Genomic DNA, 27104 nt, shown 5'->3' with positions numbered 1-27104 from the left:
ACCCAGTAAGCCTTAAATGGACCCAAAGTCCTTAGTTGGACTTGAGTTAGGCAGTGTATTCAGCCTGGTTTTAGATACGTATCTAATCTGTATTCCATCTGTCTGGTGAAGGTTAGAACCCAGAGAAACAGGAAGTTTCCTCAGGAAACATGGTAGAGTCACCTTCGAAATGCGTGTGCCAATTAATCCTAGGGTTTCACAAGGAGACCCCAGGAGGCAGGGAACAAATGTCTTCATGGGGCACAGGCATTGATGCTGCACTGCCTCAGCCAAAGCTCCTGCTCAGACAGGGTGATGGAGGGGAGGGTCAGTGCAGGTGTCAGACCAAAGATTGTGCTGAAACAGCCCCACCCACCCAGAGTCCCGCAATAGAGACAGCAGCAGAAAGGGCGAAAGAAAGGTTTTAAGTTTTCTTCATTTTTTTTTTCTTTTCTCCTTTCTTAAAAAAAAAAAAGTAAATAAATTAAATTGCCAACAATGTGGCTGGGCTGGATCGGAGGACAGACACAGCCAGTCCATTCTATGAAAACAAGACTGGGTAACAGATGAGGTTTGAGACTTGGGGAATATAAACAAACACCAAAGGAAATCCAGCCAACTACAATCACAGGACTGAAGAGGGGCCTACGAGGCAACATAGACGTGCCTCAAGGGGCAGTGGTATCCTCCTTCAGCAGAGCCAGACAGCTTTCCTGCTGAGTGCGTGAACACCAATGCCTACCCTCTTCCTTCCCTGCACACCCAGCAAGGCCTGCACAGTCACAGGGGCCTGGACAGGGATGTGCTCAGCACAAAGGTCTTCCCCAAGGGCTGTTAGTGAGGACCAAGTCCTGGCCTCACTAGTTAGAGGGGCTTTGGTCACACTGTTAGCCCTTCTGCTGGATGTCAGAGCTGCTCTCTCAATGCTGCATGGAGCCAGCAAGCCTGCCTGCTTGGATCCCCTGGTTTTGGAAGAGAGGGACAATTAGAAATGCCTCACTCCACCCTGACCCTCTAGGGAAAACAAATGTCTTTGTGCTTTCTGAAAATATTTGGGAACCAGGGATCTTAGTCAGCAAATACAGAAGTGGGGATTTCTCCACCCTGACTGAAAATTTACAGACATTGTGGGGGGAGGAATATAGCAAAAGGCAGGAACTTGGGTTCCCCGCTGAAAGGCTGAGCTAAGTGGCCCAAGGTCCTTCATGCCAGAAGCAGGGAGTGCGAGGCTCCAGTACAAGCCGTGGCACAGGGTTGTGTGTGGGGAGGTCAGGGCTCAGCTGCTGGAGCGGCCATAGGTTCCCACTCTACCTCTTCCTCATAGTCAGTCACGCTCTTAAATCTCCTCCACACCATGTGCAAAGATCATGACCAGCCCCGGCTCCTGCACCATGTCGTCACCCATGTGCTGGTTCTCGCAGGCCATCACCACCACAGCCTGCTTGCCAGGGATGCGCTTGGCCACGTAGTTCTCATAGTAGCGCCGGTTCATCTGTCTTGTCTCTAGTGTGGCCAGACCCTGGGGCCAGCTGCGTTCATGGGCATTTTCGATCAGCTCGTTGACGATAGAAGCTGGGCAGCCACTTTCCACGAGGGAGCGCTTGATTACAGCCTGCAGCACAGCGTCAGGAGTGGAGATCATCCCCCCCCAGCGCGTCACTCTTGCCGGCTGTAGGGAGTTCACCCACCTGTGTGGAGGGGTCCAGATGGTCATTCCAGCTCCTGCCTTCCTCTGCTTTGGCTCTTTCTCCTCAGAGAGGACCTCCACTCTGCAGGCCGCCTGACTTTCTTTCCAGTATTGGCTCAGAAAAGCCAAATCCTTCTCTAGTTGGGCCTGCTGTTCACGTCACTCACCCATACTCCATCCCCGAGTCTAGACTGTTATCCTTTGAAATCCCAACAATGCATGGTGCCTACCACACAGCAACCACTAGACTATCCTGAATGAAGAAATGTCTTCTACACTGTGGCCCTCAGACCCACTCCTCTCCACTTCCACACTCACAGTCTGGTACCCACTACACAGGCCTTCCGAATGGAAAGAGTCTTATACTTCCCATGTTTACTTGCTTGGTTTGCTGGGTTTTGGAGACTGTCCTGGACGTCACTCTGCCCCTTCTCCTCTGAGTGCTAAGCTACCCCACTTGATCCTGAGGACCCCAAAGCTCTTAGAACATGCTTTGTACATGATGGCACTCAGCTAACTCTGGACTAATTGCATCCTCAGGCAGGATTCCCTGCCATCCATCCCAATGAACGAGTCTGCACTGGAGCTAAGGGTTTGCTCTTCTCTCTGGCCCTGCCCTCCCTCTAACTCTAACCCTGAGTGGAACTCACTCAAGGATCTCGTTGTACTCGATTGTCTCCTCCAGGTTCTGAAGGTTGGGGTTGACACTGCGGATGGCTCGCATATACGCCTTCAGCAACTGAATGTCTCGCTTCTGTTGGGTGGGAACAGAACCAAAGAGGACGCTTAAGCCAATCAGCGGGTCTGAGAATGAGCTGCCTGGGAGATCTGAGGAATAGTATTGTGTAAGTGTCTTCAGGAAGACAGGGAAAGACATAGCAAAATGGCTTCATGAAGAAGGCACTCCACATGTCAGATGACCGAATGGTTGAATGGGATGAAGGGAGTGAGGGAAGACAGATCCAACTGATTCTCTCCTGAACTGTGGACAGAGCAGGACACAGGCTGTGGCTGGTGCTCACGGTGGTATCTGGGGTGGGCAGGAGGTTATTTACTAAGGTGGACACGTCCCCTCATCCCCCTCGTTTCCTGGGCCCACCTGTTCTGCCAGCTGGTGCTTGTGTTCAGCAGATGTCTTCTCCAGCTCTGCGATGCGCGTCTGCTGCTGCTGGACCACGGAGCGCAGGTGCTTAATGCAATTGTGGTTTGGCAGCTCATCTTTGGGCATCTCCAGGCTGCAGTTCAGAATGAGACAAGAGCGGAACAGACTATTCAACAGGACATTAGAGGCTCATGGCTCATTCTGTGACAGAAAACTGCTGAGTGGCTTTCTGCGACTCACACTCTTAACAATCTTCCCAGTCCTTCCTTTCTTCGCTTTCCTGTTCCAAACATGCTCCTTGCCCTTATACAGAACTGGCACCCACAAGACAGCATTGTGAGGGCCCGCCAATAAACGCCTCGAGACAAGGTCTCGCTCAGCACAGACTACCTTCCAGCTGGTGCTAAGGATGACGTTGAGTTTCTGCTCTCCTTCTCCACCTTCCAGTGCTGGGACTAAGGGTGTGATCATCACCATTGCCCCACAGTGCTCGAGACAGAGCCAGCTCTGCATACTAGGAAAGCTCTCCACCAACTGAGTAAGCAGCACACGCCCTACCCCCTCCACAGACTGTCCTCCTGTGCCCTTAGGGGCAGCCTGAACTAGGAGGGGAGCTGCTGTGTCGCTCCGGCTGCTCTGTGGGCATCCTACCGCACACTCCTTCATGAGGAGTCCTACTCCACTGCGCAGAGCACCAGTGTTCAATACTTCCCCCCTCACCACACCAGCAGCAACAGGCACAAGGGAACATGAAGGTGAGAGACTGGCATAGGTGACCTGGCCTGACAGAGGACATTGGTCTGGAGAGAAAATAAAGCACCTCAATGTCCAGTGCCACCAGAGCTCACTGGACTGCTGTCCTCTTCACAGTTGGAAAGTGGAGCTCTGTGGGCAGGCGGGCGGGCACGGAGCCCAGGAGGTCGGGGGCGGGGGGGCCCTTGCCTACAGGAGTGCAGCGACAGCGGGAAGGCTCGCCTGCATGAGTGGAAGGAGGAGTCTCACCCGCAGCCCTGCTCGCAGGTCACAGGCCGCTTCGGGTTGTGCTCACAGTCACTGAGGTGGGACATGAGGCTGTCAAGCCTGACAACAGCACTGCAGCCAAACACAGCGTTGTCACAGGCAATCTGCAGCTTTGACAACATGTTCCGCATGATCCGAGGCACTGGGCGCAGGTGGGCAACCGTGACAACGCTACGGTCTACCGGACACGTCTGCTGCTGAGAGAACCATTGGGTGATGCAGGCGTTGCAGAAGGCATGCTCACAATGAGGCGCCTAGAAGGGACACAGGGAGTTAGCGAGAGCTGAGACCCTGGACCCAGGAGTTACGAGGCCGGCAGTGAAGCCTGCAACCAGACTCTGGGGGCCCACAGTAAATGACAGGTGAGCGTTTTCAGGTCAGGTACAAGACTTGTTTCCTGTGCTCAGGGGCAGAAATGAGTTGAGACAAGACAAACAAGCAAAAGGTTCTGTAACAGTAAGAGACACACCGTCCGCTCCAGGTCAATGGAAAAGAGGACACAACACTAACACTAACAGCCAGCAGGATCGCATACATGATAACTGCTACGTAAGTCCAGAGGAAGATGAGCTCTGCAGGCAAGGGTGAGCGCAGCAGACCCATATGGAGATAGGTGTGTTCTACACACAGGGCTTCGAGAATGACTCAGACACAGCTTACAGCTGGGCAGAACCTCACTAACCACAACAGAAGTAAGAGAGAGCAAGGGCTGCATGTGGCCCTGCAAGTCGGTGTCCCCAGTTCATAGGCTGAGGAGGAGGTCGTCTTGTAAGCACCTGCCCTAGACGACAAGAGCTGCCTCAGAAAACAAAGGCAGCTGGAGAGGGGACTCCCAGGTAAGAGTGCTCACCACCAAACCGGATGAGGTGAGTCTGATCCCTCGGATCTCCGTGGTAGGAGAGAACTGACTGCTGCAGACTGCTGAGCTCCATATGTCCCACAGACTATGTGTGTATTCACGAGCACGTGTGCACGCTGAATGAGTATAAGAAGACCAATCCGGGCCTGCTGTGCACACCTCTAAGCCCAGCACTTGGGAGGCAAAGGCAGGCGCGTTTCTTTAAGTTCCATGGCAGCATGGTCTACAGAGTAAGACCTTGTCTCAACAAACAGTCCCTCCAAACTCTCAAACAAACAACTGGGGGCTGGAGAGACCCCTCAGCAGTTAAGAGCACTTACTAGTTTTCCAAGGATTGAAGCTAAGTTCCCAGCACACACAGCAGCTCATAACAATCTCTAACCAGTTTCAGAGAGTCCAACAGTTCCTTCTGATCTCCCCAGGAACGTACACAGGGCATATTCATCCCCCAGCCCTTTCTTATCCACACGTATAAAAAAATAAAAATCTTTAAGTATTTTTTTTAAATGAAAGAAAAAAGACCCAACAACAAGCAAGGGGAACTGTGGTGAGAGGTTGAGATTTCTCTGTGAAGACTCAAGTTCCGTCTCTCTGCGGTCTGTCATGACCTTTCAATGAGTTATTGCCCCTGACTCGCAAACATCTGGGGCCCTAAACACGACTAGCTTTTTTCTTTTCTTCTTCTTCTTCTTCTTCTTCTTCTTCTTCTTCTTCTTCTTCTTCTTCTTCTTCTTCTTCTTCTTCTTCTTCTTTTCTTTTTGTGCAATGACAAATTTCAGTTTCATAAATATCATGGGGGGGGGGGGCAGTGTTCCAGAACTCAGAAGGCAGGAGGATCCCAAGTTCCAGGCTAGTTGGATTTGTTTCAAAAACCAAAGTGACCCCTCCTCATCATATATAAAGACATCTTTTATTTCTTTGAGACGGTTCTTTGGTCCCTGTGAAAATACTACCTGGCCTTCAGCCATGGGCAACGGTATCCAAGTCAGGTAAACTTTGTATTCATTGTGTCTGTGCCCAGAACTGGGGAGTGTGGATCAGTGCAAATCACATGCACCATGGCACATGCGTGGCTGTGAGGCCCCCTTTCCACAGGCTTGTGCAGAATGTGCAAACCCCTGTGCTGTCACGGCTCAGAGTGGGGACACGGTTTGGCAGGTAAAGGTGTTTGCTGCCAGGCCTGGTAGAAGCAGAGAGCCAACTCCCCAGAGTGTCGCCTGGTCCACACGTGTCACAGCAGGCTGTGCACACACATGCACACACACGCACACACACATACGTGAGAAATTTAAGTTAAAGTGTTAATTAAAAGTGTCTAATTTTAAAAAAGCTAACTATAAGGGGTTGGGGATTTAGCTCAGTGGTAGAGCGCTTGCCTAGCGAGCGCAAGGCCCTGGGTTTGGTCCCCAGCTCCGGGGGAAAAAAAAAAAAAAAAAAAAAAAGCTAACTATGAAGATATATGTATGCATGTGTATACATACATGTATATACACATACACACATACTCACATATACATATGAAACCTTTAACCTTTAACATGTGACTCTTCTCAAAACCTTTTTCTTTTTTTTTCTTTCTTTTAAAAATATCATTTATTTAATGTATATGAGTACACTGCAGCTGTCCTCAGACTCACCAGAAGAGGGCTTCAGACCCCATTACAGATGGTTGTGAGCCACCATGTGGTTGCTTGGAATTGAACTCAGGACCTCTGGAAGAGCAGTCAGTGCTCCTAACCAATGAGCCATCTCTCCAGCCCCCTTTTTTCTATTTTTTTTTTTTTTTTTTTGGAGCTGGGGACCGAATCCAGGGCCTTGCGCTTGCTAGGCAAGCGCTCTACCACTGAGCTAAATCCCCACCCCACCCCCTTTTTTTTTGAGTCAGGGTTTCTTTGTGTATCCCTGGCTGTCCTGGAATGGATTTGTAGACTAGGATGACCTTGAACTCACAGAGATCTGCCTGCCTCTGCCTCCCAAGTGCTAAGACTAAAGGCATGTGCTTCCAGACCCAGTCCCCCATGTTTTTTCAAAGCCACGCACCGGCTATCCTGTCCCTGAAATAGCTGTCTAGGGAAGGCTTACCTTGAACCCCTGAGAGAGAGCTGGGTTTATAGGCAGGTGCTACCATACCTGAGTCACCTTAAAATCTAAACATACTATTTAAGAAAAAAAAAAATCCTAGTGTGCCCACTTTTCTCTACCTCTGTTGCTTCGGACCCAGTTCTAGTTCCTCCAGCATCACCTCTTATCTGAACTGTCAAGTGTGCCTTCCAACTGCCTTCTCTTGCCTCTTAGTCTACAGTGCTCAGTCAGAATGATTATTTCAAGTGCAAACAGGAACTGGGGATACCGCTCAGTGACAGAGATCCTGCCTAGAAAGAACAAGGCTCTGGGTTTCATCCCTAGCACCAAAAGTAGGAAAGGGGTGGGAGGGGGGCTTCCTTCCTTCCTTCTCTCTAGACACTTACTTTCATCTCTAAAAGACTAACCGGATGAAGGCTGGTGCCCTGTAGATGACCTGAGTCCAACACCCAGGACTCGTGCTGTAAAAGAAGAGAACTGATTTCCACAAATTGTCCTCTGACCTGTGTGTGCATGTGTGTACATACACTCTAAATCCAATTTTAAAATTACATTTGTAAAAATGTGATTAAATTTTAAAAATTAATAATTAAGTTACATTTAAAACTATGTTTTAAAGCTGGGTGTGGTGACACATAAGTTTATCCTAGCACTCGGTGAGGCAGAGGCAGGCAGATCTCTATGAGTTCAAGGCCAGCCTGACCTACAGAGCAAGTTCCAGGACAGCCAGGCTACATAGCCCTACTGTCACCAAGGGAAGAAAAAAAAAAGATGCTCACTAAAGGGATACCAAATAAACTGATAAAAATAGCTATCTATAGATCTCTATGTACAATCCTCAAGCCGAGGAGGCTACAACAGTAGGAGCAGGTGTTTGAGGCCAGAGCTGATGGGATTGGCTTAGTAGGTTAGCCCAGCTGCTGCAATGTTCACTCCTGAGTTCAATCCCCAGGATGTCCTGGAAGAAGAGAAGTGACTTCCTGGGCTACACAGCAAAGTCAAGTTCACTCACAAGCAAAGCAGCTCCCTCTGAGGAGCTGACTAGGAGGCAGGGCACGTGAATGTTTTCCATGTATCTTTTTATACCATTTTGGTTTATTTTAAAAGTTATCATGCCTGTGTATATGGGGAGACAGGACAGAGGGGTGGACGGGGTCAGGCAGGTTCCAGGGACTTTCCCCCCCCATGGAATCCAGGGATTGAAGAGTCCCACGCTTGCTTGATAAGAGCTTTGACCGATCTAGTCATCTCACCAGCACACAAAGGTGAGTCCAGGTTGATCTTGAACTTGAGATCCTCTGGCTTCTGCCTTGTCAGCACATCTAACTTTATGAGCCACCACAACCAGTCTGATTTTTTTACATTCATTTTTATTTTATCTGATAGGTGTTTTGCCAGCGTGTTTTACCTATGTCTACCACATGTTTGCTATCATTAGAGGACTGTGTCACAGCACCCAGGACTAGAGTTGCAGAATGTCTGCAGATGCTGAGACTTGACCTGATCCTCTAAGCTAATGATCTTAACCACTTTGCCATCTCTGCACACACAGCCCACCCCTGCCACACACACATTTTTATTTTTACTGAAAAAATGCAATGTATTCTGAGACCCAGGCATGACTAGACGATGTACAAAGAGTGAGACCTCAAAGCTGTTGTTCCTAAAAGGGGTGTTGTCACCACCCCCCACCACACACACACACACACACACACACACACACACACACACACACACACTGCTGCTTAGGGAGTCCTGCAGAAGAGGAGATGGGAAACGGTAAGAGACAGTGGGGATGGAAGATACCACCATTCAAGTAACAACATGAATTCACAGAGACTCTGGCAGAAAGCACAGGTCCAAGACAGACAAGAGTTCCAGGATTTCATGGGAAAAGTGGACACAAGCCCCATCCCTAATCTAGAAGCTATCTCCAATTGATAACTACTACGAAGGAAAAATTTGTTTTTCCCTTCACCTTTAAAAGGTGCATTTATTATTTTTAATTATGTGTAGTTGTCGGTTCCTGTATGGGCTACATGTACATTAGCATAGGTGCCTAAGGTTTTGGGTCTCCTTTTTTTTTTTTTTCCCCTTCCCGGTTTTGGGTCTCCTTAACTGGAGTTACTGAGAGCCACCATGGCACAGATGTGGCTGCTATGAATTAACCTTGGGTTCTTTGGGACATCAGCAAGTACTCTTAACCATGAGTCATCTGTACAGCTGCAGCTTGGTTTTTTTTTTTTTTTTTTTTTTTTTTTAATATTTATTTTATTTATTATATATGAGTACACTGTAGCTGTCTTCAGATACACCAGAAGAGGGCATCAGATCTCTTTACAGATGGTTGTGAGCCACCATGTGGTTGCTGGGAATTGAACTCATGACCTCTGGAAGAGCAGTCGGGTGCTCTTAACTGCTGAGCCATCTCTCCAGCCCCTGCAGCTTGGTTTCTTAGCCATTTCATTTATCACCATCCCTGAGTAAGCAAGCAGTGGTAGGACAAGAGCACCCAGGCCTTCAGGATCACGCCAACCATCATGAAGGCTGCCTGCCTTCCCCCTAAGGAGGTAAACACTGGAGATGGGTGGGTGGCTTCTGACTTGGGCTCACTAACAACCATTCATCTTTCTACAAGTGACTCGCCTTAAATGACAGCGCCAGAAAGCAGACAATACCCTGTCTGCTATGGCCTGAGGGGGCAGAACCTACTCAGTGACCTCTCCATACCACCAGAGAGTTGCTCTACACCCAGCTAATAATAAGCCTGTGACAGCAATAGGTACAAAGACAGAAAAGTCCCCAACTGACAGTCTCTGGAGTGGAGCCTCAACTTTATTCTGCTCAAACCTCTGTTCCTTTTAATGGCTGAAAACTGGAGAGAAAGAATCAAAGTCTCAAAGGTGCCCTGTGTAAAAGAAGCAAATGAGATGGCTTTAACTGATGTCCTGGTTTAGAAATCAATGGCCTCAACTGGCCAAGTGTCACCGGATTGCAAATGAGGGCAATGTGGCTTGTGTAGGATGCATTTACCTTACAGCTTGCCTGGCAATCCTAGAACATAAGTGACTCTGGGCCTGGTCCAACCAGAACAAGAAATGACCTATTGACCCGGCAGCTTCCACATCAAAGTGCACAGTACGTGGCTACATCAAACCCTTTCAATAGATCCCAGGAAGGAAGCAGAGTTATGTTATGTTAGACTAGAGGCAGGCTTGGGAGAGGGGCAGGGACACTGTCCATTCCACAAAGCATCATCTGTCAAGTGCAGTGAGAACAGATCCAGAACGTCTACAAGGTCAGTCACAGACAGAGCACAGACTTTGAGTTCCTGTAGAAAACCAACTACCAAGTCACTGTGGGAACAAACACACAGCTGAGCACCGACCACTACAGATGTCTCAGTGGCCTCAGGATCTGACCCAACTCTTGACAGACTCCTGAATGCCTACTGGGGGTCCAGGTGTATGTGTCCCAGGAGCCCACTCCTCAAGAGTACTCTGGTAGTCCTACTGCCACTGCCCTAAGGCCCACTCACCTGTACTGGCTCCTCCAAGACTCCACTGCAAATAGGGCAGATGAGGTCCTCGTCAACGTCCCCCTGGAACCGGGTTACATCATACCCCATGTCTCATCACTGAAACCCAGGTCCTGCAAGGAGTTGTAAGTAAAAAAGGTCACTTCAGAAAAAGCCAAGTCTATGTGGTCAGAGCTTGAGCTTCCTGCCAAAACCGATTCATGTTTCAAACAGATATTCATCGAGAATTTATTATGAGGAGTACATCCAGGTGAGGGCAGACTTTACATAAGCACATAATACAAATTTCAATGCAGTTTAGGTTCAATGGAAGCTTCTAAGGAGAGAACTCCTGATCTAGGCTGGAAGAACAGTGGTTCTGAGTTTTCCGGAAATGTGTCCTTTGGAGCAATAAGAGCTAGTTAGGTAGAGGCCTGGGACAGAGCATTAGGCCCAGGTGGGCTCAGAAAAAGGTTGGCTGAGGGGATAAAGGAGTGTCAAGACACAAGTCCGAACAGGCAAGCAAGGGCCTGGCTGCCAAGAATTTAGAATTTGGACCTTTGTCACAGAGGTCATGGGATATCACTGGACAGTTTAATAATGAGCTTTTAAGATCAATGTGTTGCTGAGGATACACCTCAGTGGTAGAGATTGCTTATCTACAGTGTATGAGCCCTTGGGTTCAATCTTCAGAACCAAAAACAAAGGAACAAACACCAGATGTGGTGCCCACGCCTTTAATCCCTGTGAGTTCAAGACCAGACTGATCTATATAGTGACTTGTAAGATAGCCACAGCTAGACAGTGAGACCCAGTCTCAAACAAAAACCAAAACAAAGGGATAGCCAGAGCGCCATAGTGAGACTCAGATAAAACAAAGTAACAAAAATCACACTGTGTCCACAGGTGAGAGACTGGAGCCAAGAAAAACTGTAGGCAGGAGACAGATGGTGAGCCTGAATTAAATGGCTGTGATGGAGAAGAGACAGATTCAGGAAACCAAGGGCCACAGAACAGCAGTGCGGCCATGTCTTGCCACAGGTGAAACCCAGAGTCAGTGAATGACATCTAAGACCTCGCTCTTTATCCGGCTGACAGGGTAATAGAGTTAGGAGTTCCTGATATTGGAACGGCCAGCCCATCACCTGTGATATTCTTGAAGAGTCAGTAAGTTCTCAGGAATTTAGAATCCGTCCACCCAGTTTATTTCTCTGAATTAGTATTACTGTGTGTAGGATGGGGGAACCTGTGCCTCACAGGACAGACAAGACGGTCTGCACGAAGGACTGAAAGAGCAATGTGCCCTAGGTTCAGGCATTCAATACTTGATCCCCAGCTGACAGTGTTCATTGGGGATGTTATAGTCCCACCTCATTTCCCGTTCCCCACTCCCCACCTATTTTCTCTGTGTGAGGATAAAAGATGTAACCAGCTCCTACTCCTGCCAACATGCCCAGGCCTTCCCCCCACATCATGGACTCTCTGTAACCTTAGGCAACAGGAATCCCTTCCTTAAGTCATCCTTGGTCGTGGTGTCTCACCACAGGAACAAAGTAGACGGCTATGTTTTGGTAGTCTGCACTCTCCTAAGCTTTTAAAAAAGTTTACTTAGAGCAAAAGTAGCATCTCAGAGTGACCGAGGAAGTCTGCACTGGAAGGGTGAGTTACAAGCGGTGTGCAGCAGGACACTCACTGTGCCACACTCCTGTGATCTCGGCACTCAGGAAGCAGAGGCAAGCAGAGCACACACAGCAAACTGAGGGTCAGCCTGCTCCACACAGCCCCAAGCTACAAGTTACATAGTGAGACTCATTTCAAAAGACAAAGCAACAAGAGGCTGGGGAGATAGCACAGTAGGCAGCTTAAGTAGGATGTCTTAAGAATGAGGACCGTGCATGGAGGCACAGACAGGGTCCCAGGGCTTCACGCCAACCAACTTCACCAACCAGGAGCACCAAGCTCAGGGAGACATCCTGTCTCAAAAATAAGGAGGGGAACAACTGGGGACAACACCGAACATTGGCCTCTGGTCTCTCCACACATGCTTACATGCAAGCACATGCAGTCAGGGTTCATGCTCGGCTCAGTGGTAGTGTTTGTCGGGCACACAACTCTTGTTCAAGTGGCTGTTCAAGTACTCAGCATCACAAACACAAAATGTTTTTGTGTTTTTCAAGAGAGGGTTTCTCTGTGTCACAGCCCTGGCTGTCCTGAAGCTCACTCTGTAGGCCAGCCTGGCCTCAAACTCATAGAAGTCCACCTACCTCTGCCTCCCAAGTGCTGGGATCAATGGCTTGTATGACCACTGCTCAGACACACACACACACACACACACAGAGAGAGAGAGAGAGAGAGAGAGAGAGAGAGAGAGAGAGAGAGAGAGAGAGAGAGAGAGAAACAGTTTAGTTTAAAAAAAAAAATCTTTCTAGCTGCAGATTGGGGGGGTAACTCAGGGAAGAGCTCTTCTTGCCTAGAATGTGAAAGGCCCTGACAAACTCTCTAGCTAGTACATGCACAGTGCCTTTCTTTATTCCTAGTACTCAGCAGGCTGAGGGAGGTGGTAAGCCACATGTTTAAGGCCAGCTGAGCCATAGTAAGTTCTAACTACACTGAGAGCCATCTCTGAGGAGCAAACAGCTTCCTAACCTACAATGTACACATAGTGAACATCCTGAGTACCAGCTACACATCAAGAAGCCTGGTAAAGCTTAGCTTCTCTGGCCTCACTGACGAGTTGACACAATGCCAAAAAAACAAAAAAACAAACCAACGATGCTAACAAATTTCTCAGCCTTAGCAACTCAGTAATTTGGATCCACAAATTTATATTTTTGTGGGTGGCTGTCTCATATACTTTTGCTTCTTTTTTCTTTTTCTTTTTTTTTCAGAGCTGGGGACCAAATCCAGGGCCTTGTGCTTGCTAGACAAGTGCTCTACTACTGAGCTAAATCCCTAATCCCTCGTATACTTTTGATTATTCGGACTTATACCCTTCCTATCAATCCTTCAAATATTTTTAAAATTTATTTTTATTTATGTGTATGGGTGTTTTGCCTACACGTATGTATGTACATCACATGTGTGTGTGCCTGATGCCCATGGAGGCCAGAGAGGGAGTTGGATCCTTTGGAACTGAAATTACAGATGATTTTGAGTCACCATTTGAGTGCCCGGGAAACAAACCCAGGTCCTTTGGAAGAGTAGCCAATGCCACCTCTCCAGCCCCAATTCTCAAATTGTTAACATTTTACCATAGTTCTAAGTTTCTCTATAGAAACATACATAAGAACCATAGAAACTATGTGAGCCTGGTGCCTCACACATGGCACACAGAACACAGGCAGGCAGAGCACACCCAGGCACACAGACTTAGCTGTACCACAACGGAGGTAGAGCAGGTGGATCTGAGTTCAAGGCCAGGAAGGAAGGAGGGAGGGAGGGAAAGAGGGAGGGAGAGAGAAAAGAAAAAGAGTGAACAAACAGGCATGGATCAATTTCCTAGGTTTTGTGCTTTACAGTGTCTTTTTTTTCTTTTTAAAGATTTATTCATTTATTATATAAGTACACTGTAGCTGTCTTCAGACACACCAGAAGAGGGCATCAGATCTCATTACAGATGGTTGTGAGCCACCATGTGGTTGCTGGGAATTGAACTCAGGACCTCTGGAAGAGCAGTCAGCGCTCTTAACCGCAGAGCCATCTCTCCAGCACCCTGCAGTGTCTTTAAGACAGGGTCTCATATAATAAATACATGGGATGGCCTTGAACTGGCTCTGTAGGAGAGGGTCGTCTCGAACTTCTGATTCTCTTGCTTCTGCCTCCCAAGGGTATAGGATATGTCACCATGCCCAGCTAGGTTTCTGGTTTTGTTGTTTTTAATTTTAAACATTTATTTATTTATTTATTTATTTATTTATTTATTTATTTATTTATTTATTTATTCATTCATTCATTCATTCATTATTGGCGTAGTTTATCTGTGTATGTTTCTGTGTAGAGGGTCTGGAGATCACAGAAGATAAACTGCGGGGTGCTGGGGTTGGTATGGTACTGCTATGTATCCAAGATCTGGCTGCAGATCCTCAGACACACCAAGTAATGCTCTGCAAACCTTGTTCCCCAATTTAAAGCTATCGATTAAAACATAGTAGCTATAGTCAATTACTGTGGAGAAGAGGCAGAGTTTCAGTTACTAGGCTGGGGGTCCCAGGAAGGAGAATGGAGGAAGACAGAGGAGAAGACAGGTCTCCAGGAGATGTGATGGACCAGGAGCAAGGGAGGGATTCAGACAGCTACTATTTGGGGAGCACAGCTGAAAATTAAGTCTAGCAAGTAGAAATATAGATTAGGGGTAATCTCCCAGTAATTGTGCAAGAGTCGATTAAATAATCTACAGGACTCTCTATCTTGGTTATAGGGGGACTGCTCTGATCATATTAACAATTAATAGTTTATTAAAATCCATTTACATGGAGGAGTTCGTTGTCTCCTTCCATTGTGTGTGTCTCAGGGATTGAACTCAGGTAAAACTTGGTGGTGTGTTTTTACCCACTGAGCTCCCTCCCCAGCTCTAGCCTTCTGCCTTTGACAGATAATTCTGACAATAGGATTTTATTTATTTTTTTTTTTTCCCGGAGCTGGGGACCGAACCCAGGGCCTTGCGCTCCCTAGGCAAGCACTCTACCACTGAGCTAAATCCCCAACCAGAATTTTATTTTTAAGTAGAAAGATCTTGTTGGATTGGGCTGGAGAGGTGGCTCAGTGGTTAAGAGCCTTGACTTACAGAGGTCCTGAGTTCAAATCCCATCAACCACATGGTGGCTCACAACCGTCTGTAATGGGATCTGATGCCCTCTTCTGTGTGTCTGAAGACAGCTACAGTGTACTTATATATAATAAATAAATAAATCTTTAAAAGAAAAGAATCTTGTTAGATTACTTATAATAAGAATATTTAAGGGTATAAAGGCAAACAAATGTAACCTCTAGTCTTCTCCCTTCCCTCCTAGTTAGGGTAACGTGCCAGCAGGGTCACTCTGTACAGTGCTGGGGATTGAACCTGTGGTTTTATGCAACTGAATGACATTACCAGGTCCTAAACCTTGACTACGATAATATCCTGGCATTTCCCTTTTTTTTCTTTCAAGGTAAATAATATTTTTTTTTTCAGAGCTGGGGACTGAACCCAGAGCCTTGCGCTTGCTAGGCAAGCGCTCTACCACTGAGCTAAATCCCCAACCCCGGTAAACAATATTTTAATGCAGTATTTTAAAATATCAAAATTAATGCAAAAATACAGGATAAACAATATGTCAAGACGGAATCAGGATTGCTAACCGGATCAACTCTTTCTGCGTCTCCAGGTACGGCGCAGCCAAATGACCCCATCTTTGACAATGTATAGACTATCTGAGGATTTGGAAAGTTGGGTTCAACACTGGCCTCTACCAGGACTTTCCTTCTCTGTTTTCTGGTTCTCCCATCTGCCTTGTGTGGAGGCTTGGGGCATTGCCAAGATGGCCTCCTAACGTACTGGCATTTCCCTTAGGACTGGAAGTTTACCTGGGTGCCACCTTTCCTCCTGAAACAAACCGTGTTTCAGTTAAAGCTCTGGTAACTTTTTTGCTAGCACGCAAAAAAGCCTTTCTCAGGGCAGATAATACAGGTTCCAGGAAACCAGAGTGACACCCTCTTCTGTCCTCCTTGGGTGCTTGGCTCATACATAGCACACAAACATACACTCAGGCATAAACCACCTATGCACACAAAATAGACCAGGCTGGCCTAGAAATCACAGAGATCTACCTGCCTTAACTTAGGATTAAAGGTATACATTACCATGCACGCTTCAAATAAATTTAAAACACAAACCAAGAGCAGCCCATGGAGTTGGAGGGAAAGTAGTAGACGAACAAAGAGGGCTGCAGGGAGGTGTGGGGGACTGGGACCAAAACACATGGTATACGTCTATGAAATTCCAGAACAACCTATCAATATAGAAAAATGTATACGAAACATACACTAAAACTGGAACTATAAAAAGATTAACATAGTCCTGTGCAAGGATTTGTGAAGTGTTTCATTTATTTTGTAATGTGTGTGTATATGTGTGTGTCTGTGTGTACATGTATGTATGTGTGTATGTGTGTGTGTATGTATGTGTCTGTGTGTGTACGTGTATTTATGTGTGTATGTGTGTGTGTGTATGTATGTATGTGTCTGTGTGTACGTGTATGTATATGTGTATGTGTGTGTGTGTCTATGGAGGTCAGAGGTGAACATTAGGGCCTTTCTGACCATTTTTGTCCTTAGGTTGTTCTTTAGTTTTGTCCTATGTGTGCTGGCGTGTTAACTGCACAGATGTCTGTGCACCGCACGCATGCAGTACCTACCGAGGCCAGAAGATGTTGGATCCCCTGGAACTGGCCTTACAGACGACTGCGGGCCACCAAGTGGGTGCTGAGAAGGCAACCCAGCTATTGTGCCATCTCAGTAGCCCTCGTGTTTTAAAAGAAGGTTTTCAGTGGGCCTGGATTCACAGACGGGCTAGACTGACTGGCCAGAAATCTCTTAGGATCCACCCGTCTGTCCATGTGGGGCACTAGGGCAATAGCCGTAAATTCAACAATTACACCTGGCTTTGAGATGGGTGCCTGGGATCTGCTTACGTGGTGGGGCCTTTACTGACTGTCCCATCTCCCCAGACCCACATTTGGAAGATTAGTGTTCTTGTTACATTTTATTTATTCTGGGTGTGTGCATGTATGTTTGTAGGCACATGCATGTACAGCCTGAGTGTGGAGGGCAGAGGACAACTTGTGGGAGACTGTTCTCTCCTTCGACCTTGTGGGTCCTGGGATTGAACTCAGGTAGTCAAGCTTGATGGTAGGTGCCTTTACAGACTAAGTCATTTCTTCAGCCCCAAGACTTTTAACTTTACTGGCTGAAGTGGTATAGACCCAGACCCTGCTTCAAAACATATAAGGTAATCAAGGCTAGAGATAAAGTCCAACTGGCCGATATGCACGTTTGCTTCCCAATACAACACAAACAGGTGTGGTGGTACACACCTGTATCCTGACACTCAGGTAAAAGAGACAGGAAGATTAGATGTTCAAGGTCATTCTCAGCTACAGAGTTTGAGGCCAGCCTTGACTACATGAGATGCAGTCTTAAGCAAAACAAAGCAACAAACAAACACTGTGGGGGGGAGTGGGGGATACTGGACAGATGGCCAAAGTCCAGTTTCACAACCACCAATTATACACCGAGTGATTAAACACTGAGCCATCTCCCCATGCCCCCTTTCTTGGTTTTAGTGGTTCATTATACGAGCACTTGAGAGGTATGGGCAGGAAGGTCCAAGTTTAAGCTAACTTAGTCTGCATAAAAAATTCTGAGATTGTCAGTCTATACATTAAGAGGCTCCCCTCCACCACAAAACAAAACAAGCATGGTGGCTCACACCTTTACTCCCAGCACTTAAGAGGATCTCTGTAGGTTTGAGACCAGCCTGGTTTATATAGAGAACCTATCTTTAAAAACATACATAAAACAAGCTGGGCAGTGGTGCACACACCTTATATCTCAGCACTCAGGAGTCAGAGGCAGGTGGATCTCTGAGTTTGAGGCCAGCCTGGTCTACAGAGAGAGAGTTCCAGGAGAGCTGGCACTACACAGAGTAACCCTGTATCAAAAAGTCAAAAGTCAAAACGAAAACAAAAACAAAAACCAAGGCAACGTAGAAAACATGCCTATAAAACTGCACTATGGGTTGGGGATTTAGCTCAGTGGTAGAGCGCTTGCCTAGGAAGTGCAAGGCCCTGGGTTCGGTCCCCAGCTCCGAAAAAAAGAACCAAAAAAACCAAAAAAACAAAAAACAAAAAACTGCACTATACTACTTTGTTTCTTTGAGACAGTTTAGCGCTTTGGAGCTCCCTTATATAGTCAGTAGCCAAGGATGAGTTTGAACTTGGGACTCTCCTGCCTGTACCTTCCTGTGCTGAGGTCTGACATGTACCAACAAGTCTGTGATTCTGGGGATCACTCTTGCCAGCAAGAACCCTAAACTGACTTACTGCCAGTTCTCTGGCTCTGTATTCATTTTAAATCACTGCTGGGCTAGGATGTAGCTTAATGGTGGAACCCTTAGTAGACGCAAAGTTCTGGGTTCAATTCCTACCGTAGAAACATGCAAAGAGGGGAGGAATAAAGAGGGAGAGGGAGGGAAGGAAAAATACCTTTTGTTTTGTTTTTTGAGACAGGGTCTCTGATTAACAGTGTTGGCTACCCTGGAACTTGCTTTTAAAGTCCCACTTACATTCTTATCCTCTAAGCTCCAATAGAAAGGCTCACCAAACTTTAACATTTGATGGCTTTTTAAGCCCCAAATTCCAAAGTCCTTCCATGATCCTCCAAAAACAACATGGTCATTACAGTTACTACTGCTGCAATGAAACACTATGACTAAAAGCAAGTTGGGGAGGAAAAGGTTTATTTGGCTTACACTTCCAGATCACTGCTCATCACTAGAAGTCAGGACAGGGACCCAAACAGGAGGACAGGATCCTGGAGGCTGGAGCTGATGCAGAGGCCATGGAGGGTGTTGCTTACTGGCTTGCTCAGCCAGGACCACCAGCCCACAATAGGCTGGATCCTTCCTCATCCATCACTAATTAAGAAAATGCCCTACTTGCTTGCCTACAGCCTGGTCTTATGGAGGCACTTTCTCTACTTAGGCTCCCTCTCTGATAACTCTAGCTGTGTCAAACTGACACAAAACTAGCCAGCCTATGCCTAAGTTTCTGCTAGGTTTTGGGCAGATTTTTAGCTAATGCCTCTCACTGATGTAGCCTTGGTTGTCCAGGAACTTCTTACATAGACCAAGCTAAGCTCAAAGTCAGAGAAGATCCACCTACCTCTGCCTGGAGTAAAGATGTACACCAATATACATGACTTTGCTGCTCAGTTTTAGACGTAAGGCCATGGAGCATGCCAGGCAAGTCTCACTACTGACTGACATGCAAGACCCCGCCCCCAGTAACTCTACGGGGCATTATCAACGCTTACAGCACAGTCCTTAGCCATTCCAAGCTTTCAGTACCCCCAAGGCAGTCTGTGTCATCTCTGAAGACAGTCCATGCTGTTTACTTTGGGGGCATAGGAATCTCATGTAACTTGTGTTTTTAAGATGTTATTTGAGGCCAGTTTGGCTTGTGAGGTTCCAGAGGGAAGTTCGAGAGTTACTTAAAAACTTTATCAAGACCTTTGCAGATTCTGAGTTGAGGATCTGTGGTTCTGGTGAGCTGGAACTGAAGCATCAGCTAGGATTAACAAGAGACCAGAATCATTAAAGGAAAACCTTTGTGTTACTGGGACAATTGATGCTGGCTAGCTGGAGCTGAGAAATTAGCAGTGATTAAGAAGAGACATGGGGCTGGGGATTTAGCTCAGTGGTAGAGCGCTTGCCTAGGAAGCGCAAGGCCCTGGGTTCGGTCCCCAGCTCTGAAAAAAAAGAACCAAAAAAAAAAAAAAAAAAAAAAAAAAGAAGAAGAAGAAGAGACCAGACTCCTGGAAGCCCTTGAAGTCTCAGAAATTCATTTGCCTGTCTCTTAAGTACTTGGATTAAAGATGTGTGCCACCATGCCCAACCACTTAGGGGTCCTTCAATCTATGTGCACAGATGTATAAAGCATGCATTCATTAATACACGCACAGATGCTAAGAGAAGCATTAGAGCAGCCATGTAAAGTCATGGCTGTAAGTCACGGGCATGTGAGGGTAAATGGGCATGCAGCCACCACTCTTGACAGATGAGTGAGGGTGCGTCAGCGCTAAGTGATGTGGTCTCTCTTCTCCATACCTGTACAGCCCAGCCTCAATTACTACAAAAAGATCAGACACAAATGGCTCTAAAGCCTGCCCCACCTACGGAGACAGGCCAACTTGTAGGAAATTTAACTAGGTAAGAAATTAGCCGGTGAACGACCTCATGCGTTCCCACAACGTGTCATTGTATCTTCCAGTCTTCTAATAAACAGATCTAGAAAAAAATGAAGTGGCGTTCATTCCCTTGTGTCAACCCTTCCATATGAAGCGTCATCTGAACCTACCTCCATGTCATTCAGTCAGTTTAAAGTAACCAGTCTGGATCTTATTTGTTTCTGTTTTCTTCAGTTTCTCAAAGCCAAACACTTTTATTCATATATGTTATGCATATGAATGCTGTTTTCATGCACACCAGAAGAGGGCATCAGATCCCATTACAGATGGCTGTGAGCCACCATATGGGTGTTGGGAATTGAACTCAGGACCTCAGGAACCATAGTCAGAGGCTCTTAACCTCTGAGCCATCTCTCTGGCCCTCAATGCTAAACTCTTATGCTCACCCACCAGAACTTAATTTTTATGGACTAAAGAAGCCTGATTCAAAGCAGAGTAAAGCCACTCAGGGCTGGAGATATGGCTCAGGGGTGTTTGCTTGCCTAGCCCACCCTATGTTTAATCTCCATGACTGCATTTGAGATGGAGCTGATGAGACAGCTCAGCAGGTTGAAAGTGCTTGCTGTCCAACCTGGCATTCTCAGCTCAGTCCCTGGAGCCCATATAAAGGTGGGAAAAGGAAGGCAAGTGCACAAATGTCCTCTGACCGCTGCATACGCAACCAAGGTGCAGTCCTCCGCACATGCACAAACTAACAATAAAGTGAAAATTATAACAACACTTCTGTCTGAGCCGTAGCTCGAACACCATTGCTGACCAAGTGCGTTCTCCAGGCCTCGGTTTCTCACTCTGTGTGACAGGAACATCTTGGCTATGTAATTTCCAAAAGGCTCTACAATCTCTATGATTCAAAAATGGATAAGAAATGGCAATTATTTTACAAGAGATGCCTGGCTTTCCCACCAACTAACCTCCCTCTTGCTAGCAACTCCCTGAAAGGAAGCACTTTCCTATTTACAGGAGATTCCTTAAACGGAAACTTCTCTAAGAACTAGGTCTCCTCCCTTAGAAGACAGAGGTGGCGCTGCCTGACTTCCAAGTTCTGTTTAAGCCCAGAATGCTGGGATCTCCATTTACCAGAGGATATTTTACCTATCTGTGTAGTTTCTCTGTTTTTGAGATAGGGCTTCACAATGTAGGCCTGGCTGTTTTGGCAGGTAGATCTGAGTTCGAGTCCAGCCTGGTATACAGAGTGAGTTTCATTCAGGACAGCCAGGGCTACACAGAGAAACCCTGTCTTGAAAAACAAGCAAACAAGAACTCATACTATTCCTAATGCAAGGCCTGCAAGGCTCTAACTTGTAGCAGGTACTCCCATTGTCCACCAGCACACAGCCCTACTTGTGTGGTTAACCCAAATCTCCTCTTCATTGACATACAATCTTCTTGCCGACAGAGACTGGTGGAAGAAAGAGTAATTGCAACCACTGTCTTCAAGCTAAGGCACAGATATATTCCAGTGAGTATGTAAGATTAAAAAAACAGAGAAAACATGAAATTACCAACGAGACAGAGACACAAATTGCATGCATTAACTTTAGGAAAGCTTCAGGGCACCAGATTTTCAAGGTCAGAAGGAACCCTGACCAGGGAAAAGAGTTGGAATGAGATCCCAAACCAAGGTCCTTTACCTTCTAAGTGGTGGGGGCAGGTTCCCTGTTCACAAGGTTCCAAGCCCCTGATGCCTCTGCTTGGTGCCACTCAGGAGACACTCCAAGTATCCCATCTTGTTGGCTATTCTCCAACTGAGTCTTTCTTCCTAGAGACAAGTTTCATGGCCCAGGGGTGGGTGTGATGTCACAATCAGGAGCGCTCTATTAATAGGCACAGGGAGAGAAAAGGTAAGGCAGGGCTGCTGTCTTCACTCAGCAGTGAGACTGGACAGACTTGGATATGATGGGTGGGGCATCCAGGCAGAGAGGAGGAGAAACTCCTTTCAGGACTGCAGGCTTCTGTCTGCACTACCCTACGAACAGAAGGGAAGCCACTGGAGACAAGACTTGTCTGAGAACATACAGAAACGGGAAAAGGAAAGCAGAGGCTGTACCTCAGTGACAGCGTGCTTGCCTAGCATTCTCAAAGTCCTGAATTTAATCCTATCACCACACAAACCAGGCGGGTAGTGATGCCTGCCTATATAATCTTAGTGCCCCAGAAGTAGAGGCAAGAGGATCAAAGTTCAAGGCCAGCTTGGAGTACATGGGATTCCGTTTCAAAATAAAGTGTATGTGTATATATTATACATATATATATACACATATATACACACATATATATACATACACACATTAATTTTTCAAAATTATTTGTCATTATATATATGTCATATATGTCATTATATATATACACATATATACATATATGTGTATATATATGTATGTATGTGTATGTCTGTGTATACTGCCTGTATATATGTCTGAGAACCACATTTGTGCCTGGTGCCGGAGGAGGCCAGAAGTAGATTCCCTGGTACTGGGAGTTACAGTATGTTCTGAACTGCCTTGTGGGTGGTTTGGAATCAAGTCCCAGTTCTCTGGAAGGGCAGTCACTGCTCTTAACCACTGAGCCATCTCTCCAGCCCCTGTATATACACTTCTTTATTCAGCACATAAAACGACAAGCAATCCTAAAAATTCCAAATTTATAATGCTCACCCTGTACTATCCTTTAATATTTCCAAGGTGATTTCATTTATATGATATCATGTAAAAACAATTCTTGAGGTCAGGGAGGGCAGCCCATGTCTGCAATCCCAGCACTTGGTAGGTGAAGTAGGAGAATTTGAGTTCAAGGCCAGTTTGGGCTATGTAGCAAGTTCCAAACTTTGTCTCCAACAAAACTAAAAGTGGCCCTGGGGATGCACCTCAGCAGCTAGAGGACTACAAGGCACTGGGATCCAGTCCTTAGCCCCGTGCTTGAGAGTGCATGCCTACAGTGCCAGGACTGGAAAAAGCCAGAAGACAGTGAGAGAACAGGGTTTCAGATCATTCCAGGCAAGGCCGTAAGCCTGGAGTACACAGAGACCCTGTCTCGATAAATTAAGAAAACCCCCAAACACCCCGGTTTCCATGTGGAAAACATTATCTCGCACAGAGAATACTCAATAATATTGCTATAGGTGCAAACTGGGAAACAACTCTGAAGGGAATGAGGTTTTAAACAAAGGAGAGAAGAGGGGTGGGGACAGAGAAAGTGGGTGGTACTTGTAAATGGAAAGAATGAAGTCAGTTGCTCATACCTGCAATCCCAACACCTGGGAGGCTGAGTTGGGAAGGTCACTGTGAACTCAAGGTCAGCAGAGGCTACGAGGCAGGAGCCCTTCTCAGACAACTGGGAAGGAGGAAAAGTAGAGGTAGTGTTGTTCCAGGTGGCCAACCTGGTAGACCAGAAAGCAGTAAAGCTGGGCTGACTAGGTCATGCCTGCAAGGGTGGGACTCAGGGCCATTGCAGGGCCCTGGGGGTCTGAGTCAAGGGCATACAGGACGACTAAAGTTCCTGGCTCATTGTCCTGTGTGTATCAACAGTGCAAAGGGTAAGTGAGGATAGAGTACTTGGTGGTGATCTTTCGTGCAAAACACAACTGCTCCTGTCTCCTGAGTGTGGTACACGTGCTCGCAGTTCACCACGCTCATCGACTACAGCGTGTTCTTGGTGAAGGGGAAAGGTGTAAAGCAGGGCATTTTCCTTCACTGTCGTCCAGAGACGGGAGAGCTAATGCTCCTCCCTACCCCACGTGACACAGGAGGAGGAGTGCTTCCTTCCTTTGAACAACACCCCATTTCTCAACAATCTGGAGCAAGCACCCGAACAGTCAAAAGTAAACACCCCAGGACCAGGTGCTATACTGGCTACGCTTGGTCTCCTTGGAACAAGGTCCAAACACAGAAACCAAAAAAGCTTCCCATACTGGGAAAATTAACCCCTAAGAAAATGGACCAGGGCTTGTCAGCCAAGCATTGAATTAGGAGAGAGAGGTCGTGGATTCCGGTTGAAGCTTTACCATCCACTGACAGGACAGCTTCAAACAAGCCAAGTCATCAACTATCAAATAGAGACGATGACACTTGGCCTTTTCTAACCTACTGCCCTGCAAATCAAATGAGATAATAAACTCACTCGAGAGCACACGTTTAAGACTGCTCTCATAAGCTGTCTCAGCAACAGAATGGCAAAGTAAACTCACAGTGAGAACCAGAGGAAATGTTTGAAAATGCTTGCTCCTTCTTTTCAGTTACTGCAAAGTAGGCCCTGCAACAAGGTATGGGAAGACACTGCAGAACAATCCTATTGCAACCCCTCACTTTCCCTTGGCACTAGCCAATCCTGTTCTTGGGGGAACACTAGCAGCCAACAATCCTGTTATTGGTTAAAACGATTGTATAAGAAGTACCTGCCAGGGGCTGAGGATTTAGCTCAGTGGTAGAGCGCTTACCTAGGAAGCGCAAGGCCCTGGGTTCGGTCCCCAGCTCCGAAAAAAAGAAACAAAAAAAAAAAAAAATAATAAAAAATAAAAAAATAAAAAAAAGAAGTACCTGCCAAGATTCTCATAGGTCAGTCTCCAAGAACAGTGGCCTTGGTAACCACAACATTTGCTACCAGTTGAAGTGAAGTTAGTGTGCCAACCTAAAACCTCCTCATCCTGCTTTTTCGAGTCTTTCTCCTGCCCGCTTCTCCCCCGCTCTCTGCCCCACAAATGCCCTGCCTCCTGGGCTGGGGTGGGCTTTTCAGTGTATTAAATGAGTGGATGGATGGTGCGTGCCAGAGAGCGGGGCTGCAAATCATTCAGGGGCAAAGATGTAAGGAATGTAAGAGTCCTCGGAGGGGTGGGAGGGAAGAGGAGCGGCGAAGGAATAAAAGAGAAAGACAAGGCTGCCAAAGACAAGGCATGGGAAAGAAGCCAAGCTATGGCGCTTGGAGGGCGGAGGTTTGGGTTCCGCTGTCCCTGCCAAGGCTAGCCCCCAGAACGTTCCCCTCTTCGTCTCTAGGCCTGTCTGTCAATCATTGTCATTTAAACTCCATGTTGTCCCTCAGCCCCAGCGGTCTGCTCCAGCCGGGTCCTCAGACCGGCCCAAGGCCACTCCCGTACTTCCCAAGGCTTCCCCTACTCCAGAGGACCTTCCCAAGCTCCAGAGACCCCAGCTCACCTCCCGACTCCTCCCAGCGGAGCTCCTTTCCTCCATTTTCCTCCTCCTCTCCACCCTTCCTCCCGACCCCGAGCACCTCGGACCCAGGCGCCAATCCACGGGGACCTCACCCCCTCTCCCCCAACCCCGGGTTATAAGCTCGCTCAGGCGCACTACGAACCGCACGGGACGCGGCCTGGCTTCTCCGGACGCGGGACCTGGCTGTAGCTGAGGCCACGGGGGCCGCGGCGCAGCCTGCGTACCGGGTCTCAACCTTTCCCCGTAGGGGAAGGGGAAGAGAAGGATGGAGAAGAAGGTTCCGACCACTCCTCGCCTTCTCGAGCTAGCCCTTGACCACGCCCACTGCTGCTACGCAACGGGGCGGAAGCTCGTCACCAAGCCCCGCCTCTCTGTTTAACTCGGTGGCGCCTGGACGCTCCTAGCGAGCGGCCTACGAGAGGCGGGGGCTAGCTAGGCCTCCGCTGTAGACCGGAAGTTCTTCAGGATTGACTGTGTAGCCTTTTGGGAGGGAGGGCTCTATGTTCTTCAGGTGGGAAGATCTGGGGCGACCCTGGGTGTACAGCACTGCCGAGTAACTTTGTGTTCAGTGGTGCACGACACGGATGCCAGACCTGATGCAGCGCTGGGACGAGGTCTACATCAGCTGCAGAGCAGCTGGTCTACGGCGTGGCCTGCTGTCCTCCCAGCCCCTCAGTTTCCAGAGCTGTGGTCAGCATCCTGGAGCCTCCAGACCTTGTGACTCACAGTCATGGGGATGGATACTGCTGTCAACTTAGGAGGCCGCAGGGTGGAGAGGGAGGGAGTATCTCACCGCAAAGCTTTAATCTAGGGTGCCTCAGGGGTCGTCCGCCCCCAGCCAGACTCTTGCAGTATCCAAGATGGCTCTTCAAAAACTCAGAATGCCCCGAAACACTAATGGATTTGACTTCTTAAGGCTGCAAAGCAACGGTTGGGGGAATATGGGTGGGAGAGAACCTGAGGAGAGTCGAGGTGGAGTTTAAAACTCTCTGTGATAGGTAAGCGGTTAAGCAAAACAAGGAATGCAATTACATTACCTCTTAGGCTAATCTGGTGTCAAATAGTATTGTCATATTCTCTTTTTAAAAGGGCAATTCACATTAGTACATATGTCACTGGCTTATTCGTGAGAATACAGAACTAGCCGCTTCCTTTTAAGACAATCTGACAAGTACCGGAGAAAACAAAAGCTTCTAGGTGGCTCTGAGATCCAATGAAATAAGGAAATAGGAATCGGATGTGCCCTGTGAACCAAATTAGATTTGCTTCCTCTCCCCTCCCCCAGTCAGGGTTTCTCTTTGTTTTCCTGTCTGTGCTGGAATGCACTAAGTAGGATAGGTTGGCCTCAAATTCAGAGATCCGCCTGCAACTCCCCCATCCCCATTGCCAACCAGGCTTAAGATTGCTTTTTAGGTCCCGGGTTCAACGTCTTTCAAAGGAGGCTGAGTCTGCCAATTATCTTTCTATGGCGAAAATGCCACTTGTCCCAGAGCCCTGAGCCGAACCGTTTAGTGTATTAAAGATATGTAAGTTCCTGCCGTGCCCAACGTATTAGCTTTTACCTAACTTTCCATTTTCCTGTGTAAAATAGTTATATGTTTAAGAACTGCCTGGAAAAGAAGCAAAGAAACAGGCTGGAATTAAAACGTTTGCCCGCTGCATCCCAAAGCCCTTGGGACCTTTTTTCCTTTGTG

At 47.3% G+C, this 27104-nt stretch overlaps 1 protein-coding gene across 4 annotated transcripts; it reads right to left on the bottom strand.

The window, feature by feature from the left end:
* Window positions 1–398: 398 nt before the first annotated feature.
* Rnf41 (ring finger protein 41) lies at window positions 399–25724 on the bottom strand. Of its 4 annotated transcripts, none has more exon segments than NM_001401068.1 (8): window positions 399–1667; window positions 2317–2420; window positions 2766–2901; window positions 3771–4042; window positions 10268–10380; window positions 21880–22062; window positions 23487–23578; window positions 25553–25724. In NM_001401068.1, coding segments are annotated over 5 exon segments (954 nt in total). In that variant the 5' UTR covers window positions 10358–10380; window positions 21880–22062; window positions 23487–23578; window positions 25553–25724; the 3' UTR covers window positions 399–1315.
* Window positions 25725–27104: the final 1380 nt, after the last annotated feature.

Source organism: Rattus norvegicus, chromosome 7 (genome assembly GCF_021556685.1).
Source record: "Rattus norvegicus strain SHRSP/BbbUtx chromosome 7, alternate assembly SHRSP_T2T, whole genome shotgun sequence".
Taxonomy (NCBI): Eukaryota; Metazoa; Chordata; class Mammalia; order Rodentia; family Muridae; genus Rattus; species Rattus norvegicus.
The sequence above is the reverse complement of the archived record's forward strand: the minus strand, read 5'-3'. Positions and strand labels throughout refer to the sequence as shown.